The 20,781-nt window shown below is 56.3% G+C and overlaps 6 protein-coding genes across 6 annotated transcripts; 2 read left to right on the plus strand and 4 right to left on the minus strand.

Moving 5' to 3' along the window:
* Positions 1-104: 104 nt before the first annotated feature.
* Positions 105-2,654, minus strand: DCS_07854 (putative tryptophan synthase; the record flags this gene model as incomplete). Its single annotated transcript, XM_040805137.1, has 5 exons — positions 105-908; positions 967-1,852; positions 1,977-2,209; positions 2,284-2,374; positions 2,431-2,654. The coding sequence occupies 5 exons, from the start codon at positions 2,652-2,654 to the stop codon at positions 105-107; spliced, it is 2,238 nt and encodes a 745-aa protein (XP_040655241.1).
* Positions 2,655-3,927: 1,273 nt separating this feature from the next.
* DCS_07855 (uncharacterized protein) lies at positions 3,928-5,847 on the minus strand (the record flags this gene model as incomplete). The annotated part of the gene is made up of 1 exon (XM_040805138.1): positions 3,928-5,847. The coding sequence occupies one exon, from the start codon at positions 5,845-5,847 to the stop codon at positions 3,928-3,930; it is 1,920 nt and encodes a 639-aa protein (XP_040655242.1).
* A 2,185-nt stretch (positions 5,848-8,032) lies between these two features.
* Positions 8,033-8,581, minus strand: DCS_07856 (microtubule-associated protein; the record flags this gene model as incomplete). Its single annotated transcript, XM_040805139.1, has 3 exons — positions 8,033-8,081; positions 8,140-8,357; positions 8,492-8,581. 3 exons carry the CDS (start codon positions 8,579-8,581, stop codon positions 8,033-8,035), a joined length of 357 nt encoding a protein of 118 aa, XP_040655243.1.
* Positions 8,582-11,563: 2,982 nt separating this feature from the next.
* On the plus strand, positions 11,564-14,391 carry DCS_07857 (coproporphyrinogen III oxidase; the record flags this gene model as incomplete). The annotated part of the gene is made up of 3 exons (XM_040805140.1): positions 11,564-11,776; positions 11,854-12,869; positions 13,413-14,391. The coding sequence occupies 3 exons, from the start codon at positions 11,564-11,566 to the stop codon at positions 14,389-14,391; spliced, it is 2,208 nt and encodes a 735-aa protein (XP_040655244.1).
* A 328-nt stretch (positions 14,392-14,719) lies between these two features.
* DCS_07858 (proteasome regulatory subunit 12) lies at positions 14,720-15,914 on the minus strand (the record flags this gene model as incomplete). Its single annotated transcript, XM_040805141.1, has 2 exons — positions 14,720-15,328; positions 15,393-15,914. The coding sequence occupies 2 exons, from the start codon at positions 15,912-15,914 to the stop codon at positions 14,720-14,722; spliced, it is 1,131 nt and encodes a 376-aa protein (XP_040655245.1).
* Positions 15,915-17,563: 1,649 nt separating this feature from the next.
* Positions 17,564-20,254, plus strand: DCS_07859 (lipid transporter; the record flags this gene model as incomplete). The annotated part of the gene is made up of 4 exons (XM_040805142.1): positions 17,564-18,193; positions 18,258-19,313; positions 19,383-19,836; positions 19,956-20,254. 4 exons carry the CDS (start codon positions 17,564-17,566, stop codon positions 20,252-20,254), a joined length of 2,439 nt encoding a protein of 812 aa, XP_040655246.1.
* Positions 20,255-20,781: the final 527 nt, after the last annotated feature.

Consider the following 20,781-nt stretch of genomic DNA (forward strand, 5'->3'; position numbering starts at 1 on the left):
CACCCACCTCCCCGTCCACCTTGAGTTTTTTTTTTGCCTCATCTCACGTAGCCGGCCGGAGTAGGAGCGCTCGGGCAGACGTATTCGTGTGCGATGTACTCGTCTCAAAACCGCAAGTCCCATCCGATCTCAGGTCCCAACTTGGGCAGCTCGTCGGCCACGCTCTGCACATCCTTGTCACCTCGGCCGCTCAGACAGATGATGATATCCTTGTCCTTCTGCATCTTCTTGGCCAGTTCAATGGCGCCGTGGATGCCATGGGCGGACTCGAGTGCCGGGATAATACCCTCGAGCTGGCTCAAGAGCCTGAAGCCTTGGAAGGCCTCTCCGTCGGTGGCGGCGATGAACTCGGCTCGCCCGGTGTCTTTCCACGAGCTCAACTCCGGGCCCACGCCGGGGTAGTCGAGGCCCGCCGATACGGAGTGCGTGTCCGATATCTGGCCGTTCTTATCCTGCAACACATACGTCCTGACGCCGTGAAGAACACCCTTGGTTCCACCCGACAGCGTGGCACTGTGTCTCGCGGTATCCACGCCGTCACCGCCGGCTTCGACACCCAGGAGCTTCACGCCAGGGTCGTTGGCGAAGGGGTAGAACATGCCGACGGCGTTGCTTCCGCCACCGACACAGGCAACAACTGCGTCGGGCAGCTTGCCGCACTGTTCCAACATCTGCTTCTTGCTTTCGTCGCCGATGACGGATTGGAACGTACGGACAATGGTCGGGAAAGGGTGAGGCCCGATCGCCGAACCAATAATATAGTGGGTGGTGTCCAGATCGACAACCCAGGCACGAAGAGCCTCGTTGACGGCATCGCGAAGGGTTTTGCTTCCGGCCTCGACGGCGACCACCTTGGCTCCGAGAAGCCTCATCCGGAACACGTTAAGCGCCTGCCGGCGGACATCCTCCTGTTCACTCGTCAGCAAGAATTCCGCGGAGGAGGGCTTCCTTTACGCTTCCACATACGGCGCCCATGTAGACGGTGCATTCCATTCCAAACTTGGCGCAAACAGTGGCAGTGGCAACGCCGTGCTGGCCAGCTCCCGTCTCCGCGATGATCTTGGTCTTTCCAAGCCTTTTCGCGAGCAGAAGCTGGCCCAAAGCGTTGTTGATCTTGTGACTGCCGGTGTGGTTGAGATCCTCTCTCTTCAGCCAGATTCTCGCGCCTCCAGCGTGATCGGTCAGGCGTTCAGCTAAGTGCAGGCGTGAAGGTCGTCCCATGTAATCGTAGTACGAGCGGTACTCCTCCCAGAAGTCCGGGTCGTCCTTGATCTTGTTGAAGCCGTCCTCGAGCTCCGAAAGGCAGTCCATCAGACTTTCGGGAACATACTGGCCGCCAAACTCTCCGAACCGCGCCGGGATCTTGCCATGCAGGGAGGCGAGCTGGGCAACCAACGCGCTGTCCTGCTCGGCCGTGATTCGGTCTGCAAGGGGCAAGGCGGCATCGGCTGTCTCATCGTCACCACGGGTCACCTGCGCGGCATTTTTCTGCGCAAATCCATCGCGGCCGCAGAGGTAGGCGCAGTACTTCTCCACCTCGCTTGCCCCCTGACCAGCGGCGGCATTCTGAAGCGTGGTGATGATTTGGCTGCCAACGACGACGCCGTCGGCAATGGCGCCGACGCTTTGGAAGTGCTCATGGGTGCTGACCCCAAACCCGACGACCGCCGGTTTGTTGCCGCTATACTTCTTGACACGATCGACCAGCTCAGGAAGCTTGGCGTTTAGTGTTCCTTGAGCGCCCGTCACGCCCTGGCGGGAGACGACGTAAATGAACGAGTCGGCCAGTTGGCAAAGAAGCTTCATCCGAGCGTCCGAGGTTGCAGGTGCGATGAGGGGGACGTATGACAGACTGTGGTCGAGATCAGAGCAGGTTCGTGCCAAACCGGCTGCGAAGACGTATTGTCCTCCGCACCATCGCAAATAAAGGCCAGGAGACGGAATGCAAAGGAAGGGAGAGAAGACCAAACACTCACTCTCCTCGTACACAGAGCTTCCGGAAGGAAACGGCTTCCTCGGGCGGGAGGTCGACGACGATAAAGCCGTTAACACCAGCTGCCTGACAGTCCCGCAGCAGTCGTTCATCTCCGTAGCTGAGTAGGGGGTTGTAGTAGCCCATGAGCATGACGGGGGCCTTCAAGCCAATTTCCCTCGCCTTCTTGACCATACCCAGCGTCGACTCGATCGTGACGGCATGTTCCAGGGCAACCTGCCACTGGGTCAGCAGCCGGCTGCGCGGTTCTGGGGCGGAGGTTCTGGATTGCGGCTCATTTGTGCCCTTACAGTATTGGCAGTCTGAATTGTTGGCCCATCGGCAATAGGGTCGGTGAAGGGAACGCCGAGCTCGATCACATCTGTTGCGACAAATGCGCCCCTCCATGGTCAGCGAGCCATCCATCGTCGGGGCGGGGCGGCGGCGGAGGGACGTACCAGCTCCTCCCTTCTCCATCGCCACCAGTATTCCAGGCGTATCTTCCGGACGCGGGAAGCCAGCCGTGACATAGGTGACGAGTGCAGCCTGTGGTGGAGGGAGAATTGGGCATGTCAGCCTTGCCTACGCCTTGCCAGCAGATCCAAGACCGCTTGTGCGGGTTGCCGTCACTGACCCTGCTCTGCGCCTTGCAGCGGCTGAAGGTCCGCTTGATGGCTTCCATGGCGAATACACGTGTGAGTTGCCTGCAGTGTGGTGTGTTCGGTGTCCGAGCAGAGGTAGAAAACGTTATGCGGTGTGCTGGGCGCCTATGACTACTTAAGTAGTTATAAGGTGCAAAGTTGCTGGTGAAGGTCCGCATCGGAAATAGAAGCCCCGCCATCAAATTTGCGGCAGTACTTGTACATGCATCGGTAGTGCTACGGAGCTCGGAGCACGGAATACCTGGCCTCGCAACCTGCCATACCGACCGTACAATAAGTACCTGTACATGTACGTAGTATGTATTACTTGTACTCCGTACAGTGAGTGAGTGCCTTAGGTACTTGAAAGTACAAGCACCGTAATTAGTTGTAAGTGGAGGTACATTGTGCCAGTGCGGACTCGGCATCAGTTTTTGGCATCCTCACTACCGGGACGACTTCGAGTATTATCTGCACATAAGTATATGGAGTACGGAGTACTTGTATTACTAACTATTCAGGAAGTAGGCTCAGAAATGTACTGTACTTTGAGCAGCGGAGTAAGTACGTGCGGGAGGTTATTAATGCACATTGTCGTCACCTGCATCCTGCCCCCGTAGCTCACCCCACATTCACGGAACTGCCCAAAACAGCACCACCATGATGGTGATTCAACCCGTCGAGGCGAGATGGCTTATTTCTTACACCAATATCGCGTACGTGTGCACGTTATGATCAAGGGCTCCCCGCGAACTGGTGCCAATCCTATTACGTTTGTAGTCGAGCTCAAACTACTGCTTAAGTTCTCATCCCACACCACCAGCCAGTCTACAATGAATTGTCCACGACACATCGAGAAATTCCACCCGCAGTCCCTGTGCCTCCGAGTGCAATTCCCTCAACCCTTTCAACTCGGGGGGGGGGGGGCATGGATGGGCACGGCACGTACTTGCCCTCATCGTATCAATCGTTGTCCACCAAGACCCGAAATCGCAACGCCGGCTTGCTGCTGCGAGACGTCAGTCCCCGTTCGTCACGAGTTCTTCGCCCCTTCACATCGCATGCAAGCCCGCCTGTCCCTCTTCTTCGGTTCGCAGTCCTTTCGCAAGATTTCGCCAAGGTGTGCCGCACGGCGTTCGCTCGAGGTCCTCTGGCGGGCGTGTGTACCCAGGTGTGGTGACTGCCAGACATGATGGACCATCTTCCCATGTGCCGCTGCCACGCCGACACCCCATGGCCACCCTCCTCCACTGAGTTCGGCGCAGTTTGAGGGCCTGAAACGGGGCCAGCCCTCAATCCATGTTGCGCCGCTCCTCATCTGTTGCCGCCTCGGGCGCGAGAACTGTCGGGGACAGCTAGGCGTATGAGCGTCCTAGTTAGGCCAACCAGGACGACGATGACATAGACGAGGAGGATGCCGGTCGACAAGAGCGCCTCCTTTACAAGGTTGTTGCGAAGCCAGTCGGTCACGCGATCGACGGCCCCGGTGACCTCATTCGTCGTGACAGACGATGGCGATGCCAGGAACGTGTGAAGTCCCGAGTCCCCAGAAATGGAATCTTTTGCTCCAAGGCTGAAGGTCGAATTGGCAAAGAGCGGAAAGTCGACATGGGCATGGTCGTGCACCCAAGTCAAGCCCTTCTGCACGCTCTCGATCTTGATCCCAATGACACAGCGCAACACGGACTTGACGGGGCCAAGAAGGATCGTTCCGTTGAACGCCGTCTCCAGTCCCTTCTCCATGCCATCGAGGAAGACGTTGAGCGTGCGGTTCACCGCATCCGTCGCGTTAGTGACGTACGCGAGCACCTCATTGTTGACGTCGTCGTTGACTCGCTTGACGACGCCGTTGGCGCCGGCAGCCCACTCGCTCGAGACCTTGTCGAGGCTCGCGATGACCTCGTCGGCGAACCCCCCTATCTGGCTGGCCAGTGCGGGGACCTCCTTCTGAACCGCCTTGAGGAGTATGACCTGGCAAAGGCACGAAAAGAAGCCGGCCATGGCGAGAGAGAGGACGAAGATGGCCGGCGTGGACGTCGCGTAGGCGACACACCACCGACTGAGAACCCGGCGCCTCTCGCCGAGTCTGGACGAGATCTTGATGCCGCAGGTGGCGGTCGTGGGGCGCGAGACGATATACACCACATCCATCGGGTCGTATTGCCCCTGAGAAATCAGCTTGGCGTGCTGCTGCTGCCGTCGCCAGCGCCGAACCTCAAACCATGCCATCGGGATCATGGCGGCGAAGGCGAAGGTGCAAAGCGGCACGGCAAAGGCGATGCGTGCTTTGTGGAGAAGCCTGGACAGACTGAGGAAGAAGCCGTTCAGCCTGTCGTTGTCGGAGCAAAAGGTGAGCTTCCGCTTTTGCGCGAGCGGGAAGGCATCCCGATCAAACTTGTAGGTGCCCATACTCTGGCCGAGAGCGCTGCGGGCAATGTCGAAAGGGATGGCTATCGCTTGCTTGGTGAGGTTCTGCACCCCGTCAAAGTCGGGGAGGTCCTTGCTGAGCTGGCGGACGTCCTTGGCAAAGTCGTCGGCGTTGAGATGGAAGCTCCGGAGCGTGTCGAGAGGCTTCGAGAAGTCGATTTTGGGGAGTTCGGGGGTGAACTGGCCGATGATGGACTTTTGGATGCCGCCGGCGATCTTTTTCACGGCGGTCTCGAGGCCGCTAGAGATGTCCTTGATCTCGCCGGCGGCGCCGTCGATGACCTTGTTCAACGCCTTGGCCGCGTCCTCGGTGACGGAGGCGACAGCTTCCAGGCTGCCGTGAACGATGGCGGTGATGAGGCAGACATACGTCGCCGTCAGGAAGTTGATGTAGAAGAGGATGATGCCTTGGACGCCCTGCATGACGAGGTCCAGCCCCTTGACCATGGCATGGACGGCTTGTTCGATGCCGGCTGCAGCAAGCTCGTTGACGCCACGCGACAGGTAATGAGGCATGGAAGCCATGGAACTGCCGATATCCTCCACCTTGGTGCAGGCGGAGAGTGCCTTGGCCCTGGCGTCGTCGACGTTGTCGTCGAGCTGCCCTATCAGAAGGAGGACACGGACAAGGACGAGGAGCAGGAGTACGGTCCAACGGTTTATCCACACTTGAGAAAGGCGGGAGGGGAGGTTGAGATAGGGCGTGACGGACGGTGCGGTGTCAATCCGTGCCTGATGTGCCACGGGTTTCTCGCACATCCCGCTCGAGTCCGGCTCGAGACTTGCGGGGACGTCCGGGCACGGCATTGCGGCGTTGGGCTTTCGCGAGGGAGCCGGTATGCCTTTTCTGATTGAGAGCATGTATCGATGCAACCTGGATGATTTCGCGGAGCCTTTTCTTGGGGGTGGCGTCATCGGCGATCCGTCGTCGATGGAAGAGGTAAACGAGGGATGCGGAAAGCTCGCCGGATGTGCACTCTTTGAGAGCAGCGAAACGCCGGGTCCCAGGACACGGAATGCCGGCTGGCAGGTGCATCAAGCCCGCAGTCGGCCGGCCGGTGAAGGAAGCCAACAAGATGAAAGAAGCGGGGACAGTGAACACAGTGTTAAGGTGCAGTCTATTGTCGTGGATGCATAATGAACCCTTGGGCGTGAACAACGCGCGGTAGTGAAAGCAAAGAGCGAGAGGCCGGGGAGAGAGGGAAGGGGGGACGGCCAGTCCCAAAAGTTAGACCGCCACAGTAGGCGAATGGATGAAAGGCCCAAGTCACTTCGCGGACCTGCCAATGGCGTCGATGTTTGAGCCTACATCGCAGCGCGGATGAAGAGACCGTCGTGATATCTGGCAACCGCCGACCCGCGGTCGAGCTCGCGTTAGGCGCCGTGTTGATGGCGAAACAGCCACTCGGCCAGGGTAAGCCCAGCCAGGAGAAACTGAGTAGACTTGGACACAATCTCTTGCGGTAAACTCGTTGCCGTCCAACGGAAAGCTAAGCGCGCCATTCGCTAGACGACAAGAGCTCGGAACAGCAGGGTACTGTAGGAGCAGTTGCTAGGCTCACGAGCTTGTGAGGCATCGCATCAAACGCCAACCAACTTGCCCCGGCAGGTTCCCTCATGGACCCTGTGCATATTCTAACATTTCGGACATCTGGGAGACGACCAGCAAGTCCCTGCGCTCCCATCGAGGTGTGTCACCGCTGGGACTGTGGTCGGCGAAACGCCCGATGGCTCGTGGCTCGTGGCTCGTGGCCTATCACATCGTCTAGGCGAGGAGGAGCTTCTCGTGTCCATGGACGTTGGCGGATCCGGTTCCAGGACAATTGTCCAGGGGGCGATGACTGACGCACATGGCCCGCAAGCACTTCGCACCCTCAACCCCCTATACGGTGACATTTGGTCGGTCAACCGATGTGCTGAAGTCGTAACACGGTTTCGTTGGGCGATGGGATCGCAGGCAGGCGCTTAGGGAATGTGGCCTGACCCTGTCCTGCTGGTGGTTGGTTGGCGGAGCGCGTACGGTTCGAGCCCCTGCATTTGAACACCAGCCAGTTCATGACAATGGTGCATGCAGGCAGACACGTTGGTAGGTTGATTGCTGACTTGTCGGATACGTGCGTAGCGTGCGTAGCGTGCGTGCTGGCTCTAGGTCGCCTGCAGGCACGGTCACGAGGCAGGGAGTCCACCGTTCACTACGCACCAGGGCATATTGGTGCACAGGTAAACGGTGAGAACAGCAATATGGCATGCGCTCGCATCTGAGTGATTGCCACCTGACGCCAGGTGCATCGTGCCAGCATCAAAGTGGCCCAGAGCAGGTACAATACGCTCTCGAGGGACCATCGACTGCACTGGGAACGTAGCGGGCGCGATGAGAGCAGCACGCCGGATATTCGTGCAACGAAAATCGGAAGTAGGCACTAAGCAAGGTGCTTGGCCATCACACCTGCACGAGCAACACGGATTGCTTTCCGTGGTCGTCGTGTGCTTGGAGATAGAGGATACTAGCCTGGCAGTGTGACTGACACTCCCGTTGGATGTGATGATCACCTCCATCCCATGCCTCTACCTGACTCACTCTCACGCGACCCTAGTGCTACTCCTCTCTACGATTAGATCACACACATCGGAGTGGGTTTCCATGGAGTGTTTGAGGCTTGAGGCGTGCGCTGCGCCGTCTCGAGGGATGCGGGCGGTACATCAGCGCTGCACTGTTCTCATCAACAAAATTGTCCGATCGCATTGCCAGTTCAAACATGCAGCTGCCTGTGTACTCGACGGCTCTCCGTGTTGCTCTCCATACTGAGTGCTTGACCATCTCCCTGCTTGTATTCCATTCCACCCCAAACTACCGCGGAAGGGAAAGGCGTGCGCGCCGGGCGCGCGAAATCACAGAGCCGAAAATCCTTCATCCGAAATCACAGTCCTTGTATAACCAGAACGCCAGCTTGTCATCATTCTTGTCACGGAAAGGTGAGCATGCTGCACACCCTCAGGCAGTCCCGAAGGTGTTCTCCCCGGAGTAGGTGATGTAGAGAAACCTGTAACCAGGTTAACGTACTGTTCCACGGCGGTCGGCTGTTGTGATTTTGTTCATACCCATCCTCGTCTTTGTGTTCCTCGTAGATGCTGCTCATGAGAGCGGCCGTGGGAGGCAGCACCTCGTCGACGAAGATGAAGATGGCCTTCTCGGGAGAGAGCTTGATCCTCTTGCGGATGACGTAGACGAACTGGCCGACAGTCAAGTCTGACGGAACCAGGTATTTCTTCTTGTCGATGGTCGCAATGTCACTCTTCTCAACCTTTTCGCAGATGACCTGTTTCATTCTAATGTCAGCAAGGGGAGCGTCGCCGGGGGGGGGATGGAAACAAATCGCGCGGAGCAGGGCGGTGAAGCCCTCTCTGCGGACCCCTCAAACAGGTGCGAGGGGGCGCGAGGGATGCTACTCACGGGAATTCGATCGGCATATTTTTGTCGGATGCGCTCGGCCTCGGCCTTGCGCTTCTCGAAGGGGTGCTCGTCCTTGAACTTGCTACGCATGGTTGCTGACGGGATGATTTACCGGGCTGGGGCGGGGAGGCGATAAGCCGAAGGAGCCAGGTACTGGAATAGATGATGATTTAGTTTGTCGGTGGTTTGGAGGGACAGACGTAGACTGTGAGATGGGGGTGGGTGGGATAAAGTAGAGGGTGCTGTTTTGGAGGTGCTGGCTCTGCTCAAGTTGTGCTTCGCCGCGTAATCAGGCAGATGCGAGATGCGAGAGGGACGAAGTGAAGAGGGGCGGCTGGGTGATGACATGACTTAAGTGGAGTGCGATCGCTGCGGAGAAGGAGGAACACCGCCTTTGGTTACCAAACCTTGAATGAACTAACATGCACATGTACACTCGATGTATACTGTACTTTCATGTACTTACTTGCCATGCTCCTTAGTCACGGAATAGGTACAAGTATTACATGTATACACAAGTGCATGATGAATGTAATCAGTACGGGGTACTGTACAGAGTATTACTCCGTACAAGTACTCGCATCTACAGATACCTCGGTAGGGTCTGCATTTGGTACGAGCGAGCCATGGCTCACTCGGACAGTACGGAGAATTGCAGTAACTAGTAAGTATATACTCCGTACATGTACATGAACTCCGTACAACGAGCAGGTATTTGTAGGTACTGCAAGTACCTTGGACAGGTCACGAGTATGATGCAAGTAAGTACTTGCACTTCGTACAGAGTACGGAGTACACTCAAATGCAAAGTAGTAATAGCACAGGATGACGCAGTCGGAATTGTCGGCTTCATGTGAGCTGTAATGTACCCGTTTTGGTACGCATTACAAAGATTATACCGTACCCGGGGATGATATTTCAACACCTCGTTCATGCTGTAGTGAGTGATGTGTTGATATTATTTGTTAATGTCGTAACCTTGCACGTATGAGTGATCTAATTTCGGCACTCGGCCTGGCGTGGTACCAGCATACCCGGGAGTTTGGCTGTGAGTATCTCCCTGGCAAGGACAAGGACAACAGATGACATGTACGAATGGCTATTGCGTGGTGGCGACGGAGGAACGAACCTCCAAGTAAGCCTGACATACCCATTAGAGGCGCCTACAAACGTAGAAACGGAGCTCTATGTGCACCTAGGCACCAACCTGCGTCCCTCGACGATTGTAGGAGTATGCGCACGATTGACTCGCCGTAGCAGCAGTTCTGTAATACAGTACTTGCAAGTTGGGGGGGGGCATCATGAAGAGATGGAGTTTACTGTACTTACATGAGAGGTATTTGCAAATGGATCCAGCTGATTCTGCTGACCGAATCAGGAATCGTCAGGATCAAGCCCTCCAGGTGATCAGGTGGTAATACTAGTCAAGGACCGCTTGGGGGTGGTCATGGGGTCTGATTGGGAGTCATCACCTTCGCTCAGGTCTGAGCGGGGATCGTCATTCCTAGCTGCTGGGAACAGAGCAGGTGTAATTATTACTCCGTACGAGTACTTACATACTTACATCTCGCTGTAGTTTGCAGTAGGGGCGGACAACTACCACCTAGCACATACTAGTTACGGATGAACTGGTGCATTAATAATACTCACAGCACCTCCTTGCATGCATATGCACATGTACAGCTGTAAGTAAGTACATCTACCCGGACCGGAATAATTATTGTATTGCTGTACGGACTGCGGTACTGCAAGTGCACGTTCATGTTCACCTCTGCAGGCACAGGCACCGAGTCGCATGCGAAAGGCGTACTAACTGAACGGAATACCGAGTTCTCTGTACTCCGCACGGATATTAAAGTTCCAGTACCCAGTACCTAGCACAAGCAAAGCATCTAATATTACTTACATGTAGAAGATATGATGCCAACTTAGTAAGTACTTTGGCACCAGCAAGAAGCCTGCCACCAATAGTGCATTAGTAACCCTCATGAAGATGCACTTGTACGCAAGTCCTTGTTTGTACGGATCGAACACGTTCGCCATGGCTGGGGTCTCAGTAGTATACTTGTACTTGCAGTATGAGAACACTAGTCGTTGCGTCATGCCGAGCCGAGTCGTCCCTAGGTTGAGTTTGCTGCTCGGCCCGCGTACCCCCCGCAATGGAAACGTATTACTTGTAATATTATTATTACCTGGAGGTTCCAACTTGCATTGTTACCGTACACAGAAAAAATTGAGCCAAAATAGATAGGTCGGCGGGTAACTGTAGTGGTACACCTCACTCTGCCTGGATATTCGAAGCAATACGCTAAGCGTCTTTCCGTCACCAACCATCCAGGCTTGTAGCAGGCATGACGGGGACTCCCGGAGCGAGAACGATGCAATGATCACGCTGATACTCGGCAAAGTAGTACCTATGCCTCTCCAGCTTGTCAACCAAGATATGGCCGCCCCAATGTACCCAGCGAGTTTGGTCGAGAAGTGTCTGACCATGAGCCCGTTCCGCGCGCAACGTTGACCATGGCCATAGGAGGGGTGTCCATGCTGCACATGTAGTTTCTCTACGTTTCTGGAGTAGCTGACCTGTCGCTTGCTGAACGGGTGAACTGGTGATACTGATTGGTGTATGGATGCGGATATTTCAAATCTGCACGATGGCTACCAGTCCTGCAGCAATATCTGCGAGTCGGACGTGAGCAGGCCAACAGGCCACACTTATGTGGAGCATTATCGAACATCACCCGATTCCAGCTGCAGTACGGAGTACGGAGTATGGAGTACATATTACTTCCTCGTATTCGTACTCGTACTCGCACAACCACGAAGTCCCTCCAACGAGAACAAGAACATACTTACTTATTAATTAATAGCATACCCCATTGCATATGCCACCGTAGGTCAATTTGACCCCTCGACACACGGCGCAGCATTCGATCCGACTCCGACAGTCCGTCCCGGTCGACTGAACCCCGATTCCTCCGACGCCTCGTCCTTCCGATCCTCTTCCCCCATCTCAACGAGACACTCGCACGAATCGTCTGGATTGTGGTAGAATAGCTGTGGAAATAAGCCATGGCCTCGGCAGGGAGACAAGCTCAGCGCCTCACGGCGCAGCTTCGTCCCCGGCTGCAGACGCCGGCAAGAGAGCTTCCCAAGGGTCACTGGCCTGCGCGACGAGCGGCCTCAAACTCTGCCTGCGGCGGACGCACCAGCCGATGCTCGCCATGGCTGCTCTGGGGCACGGCTGTTGCGCTGGGCGTCGTCGCACCAGTCGCTTTCCAGCTGGTATGTGCAGAGGAGACGCCGTCTTACAGTCGCCAACGCCGGGTGGATGCTAACTTGTACCCGGCAATTTCTCGCAGACGAATGCAGGAGGCACCAAGCTCGACGTTGCCTCCCTGGCCGACAAGGATGCCCAGAAGAAGCGCGAGGCGCCGGTCACGGGGGATTCGCCCATGCGGTTGCGGATGGAAAAGTTTATCAAGGAACAGCAGCAGATTATCGTCAAGGAGCTGGAAAGGGTAGACGGTAAACGGTTTCGCACGGACGAGTGGGCACGCAAGGACGGCGGCGGCGGCATAACGTGCGTCCTGCAAGATGGCAACGTCTTTGAAAAAGCCGGCGTCGGCGTCAGCGTTGTCTACGGCTCCCTCCCCAAGCCGGCCATCCAGAAGATGCGTGCCAACCACAAGACGCTCGATCCCAACGTTGACTCGCTCGACTTCTTCGCCGCCGGCCTGAGCATGGTCCTGCACCCGAAGAACCCCATGGCACCCACCGTCCACCTTAACTACCGGTACTTTGAGACGGCCAACCCCGACGGAACGTCGCAGGCGTGGTGGTTTGGTGGCGGGAGCGACCTTACGCCGGCGTACCTCTTCGACGAAGACGCCATCCACTTCCACAAGACGCTCAAGGAAGCGTGCGATTCGCATGACAAGGCGTACTATGCGCGATTCAAGACGTGGTGCGACGAGTACTTCTACAACAAGCACCGCGGCGAGTGCCGTGGCGTTGGCGGCATCTTCTTCGACGACCTCGACGAGTCGGAACGCGATCAGGAGAACACGTTTGCCTTTGTCCAGGACTGCCTCAAGTCCTTCATCCCTTCATATGTCCCCATTCTCGAGAAGCGCAAATCGATGCCGTTCACGGAACAGGAAAAGGATTGGCAGCAGATTCGGCGGGGCAAGTATGTCGAATTCAACCTTGTCCACGACCGCGGAACGGCTTTTGGGCTGAACACACCCGGCTCGCGTGTCGAAAGCATTCTCATGAGTCTTCCTCTGACGGCAAGTTGGAGGTATATGCATGAACCAGAGCCCAAAAGCAGGGAGCAGCGCCTGGTCGACGTGCTGAGGAAGCCAAAGGAGTGGATGTAAGGTGGAGCGGCGCTCGTCAGCACCAGCGAGGTTTCGCACATCGGCGTAGATGGCGATGGCCGTTGCGTGGTGGCTGCTGTTCTATGGATCGTGTTTGCTGCCGAAGGGAGCGAAGGCGCGATGCCGTCTTCAACTTCGCCACTCCCCTTCATTGCCGCGTTTATAGACTGATGGGGAGGGGGTTCCTGTGCATACGCGCCTGTAAAATATGTTAATCTATCAATCTACACCCGTGCCAAATAGCAATCCTCACGATGTGAGTGAGAATTGGTCGTTGCGGTGGACGGTAGAACCAAGTACTCGTAGGCAGGGAAACAGTGTGCATGCTTACTTAACCCATGTATTAGGTGGTGTTGTACCTCCAAGAAACGAAAGCCGCAGCTTCTGGGATGACTGGATTGGATGAATGGATGGAACCGGTTCGATCGACCCGATCCATCCGCGCTTGACTCGACACCCAATCCTACCTGTAGGCCTCCACTTCCCTGATACTTCCGTCAACGACGCAACGTCAACGTCGACCGATTCACACATGCAAGCTTGCTCCGCTCACGTCAAGCCGCCTCCAAGCTGGGTGGCCAAGAGAGGCGGGCCGGTTCATTTGCAACCTATTCCGGCGGCGACTCGCACGGCTGGAGCAGGGATGAGTCGGCCATGACACCCTCCTCCACATCGGGAAACGACTTGAGCATGACGCCGAGGCCCCTCTCCCAGCGGGAGCTGCTCACCTCTCTCCTAGCCTCACTTGCACAGTCACCACCAACTCTGCCCCCGGGAGACCCAGCCGCCGTCCTCGACGGGGACATTGATGGGGAGCATGACTGCTGGGAGGCTGCAGGCAGCCGCCGACATCTGCTGCTAACCCTCCACGTGCTCTTCCCAGCCTCCGTCCTCCCAGCGCTGGATCTTCTCGATCGCCGACTCGTGACTCGCATCAATATGCCGGCCCATCATCCCGGAATGTTTCCGCAAAGACTCGGCATCGCCCGTGCCCACGACTCGTCCGGGGCGGCTGCTCGGCGGCCTGGCCGGCAGTCGTCTCCTCCCTCTCGAGGTTACCCATCCGTCGCCCAGGTGTATGAAGTTCGGTCCCTGGCCTCGACACCAGTTCGCCGTCGCGCTGGGCCTGACCCTGCACCGTCATCCTCGAGAAGCGACCTTGTGCACCTCGACGCGTGGAGCTGCTCTTGCTCCAGCTTCGCCCTCGAGGCGTTCCGGTATCTGGCGGAAGAGACGACCAAAGACTCTACCGTGTTCTCTTCGCCGCAATCTTCGTGTCCTCTCCCATCCCCACCACGTCAGCCTGGGAGCATGCATCGAGCTTGTCATCGCGAGGGCCAGTCGCCGTCACCCGCTAAGATCACCGGCTGGCTTCCAGGCGACGGGGAGGACGTGCCGTGCTGCAAGCACCTCCTGGCATGCCTGCTTTCTGAGATCTGGGGGGGTTTGCCGGAGACCCGCGTGGCTGCGAGGGCCGCCACCAAGGAAGAGCTCGCCGGGATCGCCGCCAACGTATGAATAAGTGGTCTCTCCATCATCATGTACCGTGGGGAAAATCAGCCGCCTCTAGGACGTTGGCGTTTCGGTTCGCCAATCGATCACTCATTCTCAGCCGGGTCAAGCATCCATCGTAGGACGGATATCCATCTTCGGAGTGGTGGGAATGGCACATGATATTCACGCCACTGCTTGTTTCCTCCCACGACGTCCTCGTCGCCAGCCAATGTGTGTAGAAATGGACGAGATCTACTCTGGCTCGTCCATGGCATGGTGATGACCCTTGAAAGGTACCGGCCTAGGTTGGGACTGCCTCCGCCCCAATCTTCCGCCTCGAGATTCAGTCGAATTACTTTTCCTTCTCCTTGCTCTCCTTCTCCTTGCCCTCCTTCTCCTTGCCCTCCTTCTCCTTGCCCTTCTCGTCCTTGGATTCGCCGTTGACGCCATTCGCACCAACGTCCTTCTTCTCATCCTTGCCATTGGCCTCCTCCTTCCTGCCATCCTTCTCCTCCTGCTGCTGCCGGTTTTGTATCTTGTTCTCAATCAAGTCGTGGAATGCGGTGATGGCTCGGATCAAGCTGCTCAGGTAGATGGCCATCAGCTGATCGTTGGTTTTGATGCTCATGGCGTGCGCCAGCTCGCCACTACCCGACTTCCCATCGCCCTCCGGTGTGGAGAGATTGGGGAGCAGGTTGAAGACATCCTGCAGGTTGCCAAGGATGGCGTGGTTTACGGGGAGCTGCCCATCGAGAACCTTTTGCAGGTAGGCGCCGATGTCGCGCAGCCGCAAGTGCAGACCTTGGAGCGACTGGAGTTGGTTGGTGACGCGGGTGGAAAGCGTGCCGACGGCGACGTCTCGGATGTCTCGCAGCAGGTGCTCGACACCTATCTCCTCCGCTTCCTCCGCTTCGATGATGGAGGGGGTGTGAACAAAGGTTCTCGAGGTTGTGGTACCGTCCTGCCGCGGCTGTTAGCAACTTGGTTCGTGGGGTGCCTTTCTGGGTCTGCTAGACGCGGCATACGTCTTTGATTTCGTCGACCGCAAAGTACGCGTCCGTCGGCACACCGGACTCCTTCGGCTGAACGTCGATGATGACAAGCAGCGGGTTAGGCGTGTAGCGCTTGAAGAGATCGTTGATCTCGAGATCTGACGCACGAAGCTTGGGTCCAGAGTGGTACCAGCCGATTAGCTTTTCTCTGGCGTTGACTTTTTTGAACATGTCGTTCATCGACTCTACGTAGTTATGGTCCAGGAACCACACGGAGGGATCCTTGTCGTCCTCCTCAAAGGGGACTATTACCGTCGTCAATGGCAGTGCTTGGAGAAGGGCAAGGGGCAGATCAAGGGAGTACGCACCGGCGAAGCTATTGGATACTCGAACGTTCTTGCCATCATTCTGGCCGAGAAGAACTCCCACCACCCGCCTCTTCGTCTTGTTCTGAACGGTCCGGTTGTAGTGATCGACAGCTGAGAGGAGAACGAGGGGTGCGACGGAGACGTTGCGCGTCACGAGGGAGAGCGTCTCCGCGGTAGTGGTAGGCATTGTGGCGGATAACTAGATGGCTATCGATCGGTTGCCGTGCGACAATTCACGACGTCTGGCCGATGGTGTCTGCCTCGTCTCGCTGCTTCTGTTGGATGCAGCGTTTGCCGAACAATTCACTTTGCTTTGCAAAGAAGTGTGAAGCGAATGGGCCGTTGAAGAGCAGCTGAAGTCGTGGCACCACAAGTCAAGGACCAACGGTTAGGCCCAGGGGAATCGTCGCAGGTAGGATGGCGAATATGTCGGTGGTGTTGCCAATGCGTCGAATACGAGTATGTGCACAAGTATGTAACTGCAGCTCGTACGTACTGTAGTCGCAGCCTAAAGGACCCGGCTAGGAGTTCATTATGGAGCACTCGCCGCAATTATTACTATACATGCTACAGGAGCGATGGGGAAGAACAGAGCAGGCAGCTCAGCAATTCGTAGCCCACAAGCTGTGCTGGCTATTCATTGGTGGAGCAGCCACAAGTGTCACGGAGACCATTTGCTTGGAGGGAGCTTGTCACGTGCCAAAAAGAGCTGTAAATGAGTACTTATTACGGAGTGCTCCGTACGGAGTACTTGTAAGTAAGTAAGCACAGTATTGATAATACAGACACCGACAACTACTGTACTTCCTGTAAGTACTGTACTGTACTGTAATTACGTGTATACGGAGTACAGAGTACCTCGTACTTATTTTACCTGCTAATGTACAAGTACTTGTACCGTCGGTAGTACTGTACTGTACTTACTGTATGTGTGCCTGACGTGTACTGTAAGTAGGTAAGTTAGTACCTTACCTTAGTACGTACTAGGCACTGTATTCTCGACAGTGCCGGACTGATTTGCACCCCAAAACCAATGCAGGGCCCAGGTTGTAGCGTCACAGTTCTTCGCACAGTGCTCCGTACATTGGCAGAATACCAGCCAACCTACTTACTCCGTACCAATGGAGAACTCACTCACGGAAAGTGATATACGAGTATACTTGTACACTTAGTAGAGAAATATTACTTACTTCATACAGGTACATTCCGTACGGAGCAGTAATACTGTACATGTGCACTAGTACATCTACAGGTACCTGAACATACACCACAAGTACACCAACTTGATGTAATTACTGGAAAGAACGGGGTATTAATACATCCACAGACACAAAACGGACCTGTTATGTAAGTACGTAGTACTCCATACTATGGAGAATATCGGTGCACTTTCGTTCCATGGAGCCTGTCCAAGTATGCCTTTGGTGCTCGTGCATGTGCTTACGGAGTACAGTAATTAAGTACTTAATACTTATACAGCTACGTGCACACATGTACTTGTACCTACTCCGTACTTGCACTTAGCGACAGGAACTACAAGTACGCGGAGGTACTTGTACGCAAGTATTCGTGCTTGTACTGTGTACTTTCCACCCAGATGGCGGATAGCCTCGGAACTTCACATGCCATCCAGTCATCAACCAACCAACGTAGGCGCCACCTCGACCTTCCATCGTTCAACAAATACGAACCGGCAACAATCGTCGCAGGAGCGAGCACGATCCCTCAGACCTTATGGTCTCTCGGTCCAATCGCCCACCACCCTAAAGTGCTACCCTCTAGGACTCACTCATGCTTTCGTTGACGCTGTAAGCCACTCTGTCAGGCCTCGACGTCATGGCTGCGCAATCCAATCTCCGGAGAACGGCGGCGGAGAATGCGGTCGCCGCCTTCACCGAGAAATGGTCGGCCATCGTGCGTGGTAGGTTGCGCAAAACCTCGCGGACGACGCGCCTCCTTGCAACACTCTCCTTGGCCGTCGCCATCGTTCTGGGGGCCGAGGGTACGCGGCGCCGATGGAGGAGGCAGCACCACGAACGCGAGCAGGGCAGCAAGCTTGTCCGGACAAACTCATGGCTTCATAACAAAGACGGGTCGCGGACTATATACGTACCGTACAAGGAGGGCACGACCAAGGTGACCATCAACACCACCAAGCCCCTCACCTTTGAGGCCCATCGCCGCCTCTTCCTCAACCCGCCGCGCGTCTCTGGCCTGGCCGACGGAACGGTCCCCTCCGCTCAGACCAAGCCTGGCTTGAACTTGGCTTTCTTGCACCAATTCCTCAGCCTCATGAGCATCATGATTCCTCGCTGGTCGAGCAAGGAGGCCGGCCTGCTCCTCAGCCACGGCATTTTCCTCATGCTTAGGACCTACCTTTCGCTCGTCGTTGCGCGACTGGACGGCGAGCTCGTCAGAGACCTTGTCGCCGGCAATGGAAAGGCCTTTCTCTGGGGTATCCTCAAGGTATGCGTATCACTCCTTCGGTCGCCGTCCCGTCGCTTGCGCTCACCGGGACGATCCCTTGCAGTGGTGTGGCCTGGGCGGCTTCGCATCCTACACAAACGCCATGATCAAGTACCTTGAATCGAAGGTTTCCATTGCCTTCCGCACCCGCTTGACGAGGTACATCCATGATCTGTACTTGAATGACAACCTGAACTACTACAAGCTATCCAACCTCGACGGCGGCGTCGGCCAAGGGGCCGACCAGTTCATCACGCAAGACTTGACCCTCTTCTGTGCCGCTGCTGCAAATCTATACTCATCCTTGGGTAAGCCGTTTGTGGATCTCTGCGTTTTCAGCTTCCAGCTCTACCGCTCGCTCGGCCCCTTGGCCCTTTCAGGATTGATGAGCAACTACTTCCTGACGGCAAGCATCCTGCGCCGGCTATCGCCACCGTTTGGCAAGCTCAAGGCAGTCGAGGGCCGCAAAGAGGGCGACTTCCGCAGCCTCCACGCCCGGCTGCTGGCGAACGCCGAGGAAGTGGCGTTCTATGGCGGTGCCGACATGGAGAAGACGTTTCTCAACAAGGAGTACAAGTCACTGAAGACGTGGATGGAAGGAATCTACATGCTCAAGATCCGGTACAACATCCTGGAGGACTTCATCCTCAAGTACAGCTGGAGTGCGTATGGTTACCTGCTGGCATCGCTACCGGTCTTCCTGCCCGCCTGGGGTGGCATCGGCGGAGCCTCCGAGATGGTGGAGAGCGCCGAGAAGGGCGGCCGAGAACGCAACCGGATGAAAGACTTCATCACCAACAAAAGGCTCATGCTTTCGCTTGCCGATGCGGGCGGTCGCATGATGTACTCGATCAAGGATCTGGCCGAGCTCGCGGGGTACACGAGCAGAGTGTACACCCTCGTCTCCACTCTGCACCGTGTCCATGCCGGTGCGTACTACATGCGAGGCGGTCAGACCGAGCTCTTCTCCCTTTCCGATGTCCAGGGAACAATTCAGAAGGGCTTCGATGGCGTGCGGTTCGAAAACGTGCCTGTCGCCGCCCCGGGACTCTGGCCACAGGGTGGAGAGGAGCTTGTGGAGTCGCTGTCCATGATTGTTCGGAGTGGCGAGCATCTCTTGGTACATACCCGTCCGGCGTTTGTTGCGTCTGCAGATCCCAAGTCAGCTGACATCCTCTCTCTGCCACAGGTTTCCGGGCCCAACGGCGTTGGGAAAAGCGCGATCGCGCGCATCCTCGCCGGCCTTTGGCCTGTGTACCGAGGGTTGGTCAGTCGGCCCAAGAGCATTGGCCAAGACGGCATCATGTTTCTGCCGCAGAGGCCGTATCTCAGTCCTGGAACGTTGCGCGACCAGGTCATCTACCCCGATGGGCATGTTGACATGAAGGAAAAGCGAAAGTCGGAGGATGACTTGCAGAGGATCCTTGACGAAGCAAAGCTGGGCTACCTGCCTGACCGCGAAGGTGGATGGGACACGCGAAAGGAGTGGAAGGACGTGCTGAGCGGGGGGGAGAAGCAGAGGATGCAGTTTGCCAGGCTCCTATATCACGAGCCGCAGTATGCCGTGGTGGACGAGGGCACGAGCGCTGTGTCGAGCGACGTTGAGGGGCTTCTATATGAAACGTGCAAAGGCAAAGGAATCAGTGAGTTGCCTCCCCACCCCCACCCGCATATTTTTTTTCTCATTCAATCTTCGACTGCTTTCTGCTTTTTCTTGATGACCGGAATCTTCTGGGTTGCTGATGATTGCCACCCGCAACAGCGCTCATCACGATTTCAACGCGAGCATCACTCAAGAAGTACCACACCTTTAACCTGGTGCTTGGCTTGGGAGAGAAGGGTGACCAGTGGGAATTCGAACGGATAGGGACAGAGCGAGAGAAGATGCAGGTAGAGAAAGAGCTGCAGGAGCTCCGTGAGCGGCTTGCCCAGGTGGATGAGTGGAAGACGCGGCGAGACGAAATCGAACAAGAACTGGCCTCAGTTTGGACGGACAAGGGCGAGGCGTTGAGCGCACCCAGTTATATAGGGGCATCTGAGCATTCCTTGGAAGCTCCGTAGGGCTCGGGGCTGAGGAAAATGCAACAATCGAGAGCGGTCCGACAACGGCCTGAAATTGAGGAGCAGGATGAGGGCGAGGGAGGCCTTCACTCGAGCCATCCGAGTCGGGCGCGTCAAGAAGAAGGTTATACCGTTGCATCTTGCATTGTTCCCGGACCATCCAGCAACCGTTCAGTAAATGCAGCTGTTCTGCGCCCACCACACAACGGACGCGCAGTGATCATATCCATGGTTCACCGCCACCGCCACCGTCACCGTGGCATGCAAGGATAGCAACCCCCCCCCCCCCCCCCCTGCTCAAGCTTGTTGCCAGTTGACAGCATAGTGCTGTCCTGCTACTATATCTTCAAAGTTTTGCCCGCCCTGGCCGTGATCACGGCCACGGTACGGAGTAGTGTGTGATGATGCATTGCTACCTACGTAAGCGGGACCTCGACCTGGTTTTCAACAACGAGACCAAGCAGGGGGCTTCCTGGGCCACTGTCGGCTTTCACCAAGCATCACAGTATTTCCCGGCTGACAAAAAG

This window comes from Drechmeria coniospora, chromosome 03 (genome assembly GCF_001625195.1).
Source record: "Drechmeria coniospora strain ARSEF 6962 chromosome 03, whole genome shotgun sequence".
NCBI lineage: Eukaryota > Fungi > Ascomycota > Sordariomycetes > Hypocreales > Ophiocordycipitaceae > Drechmeria > Drechmeria coniospora.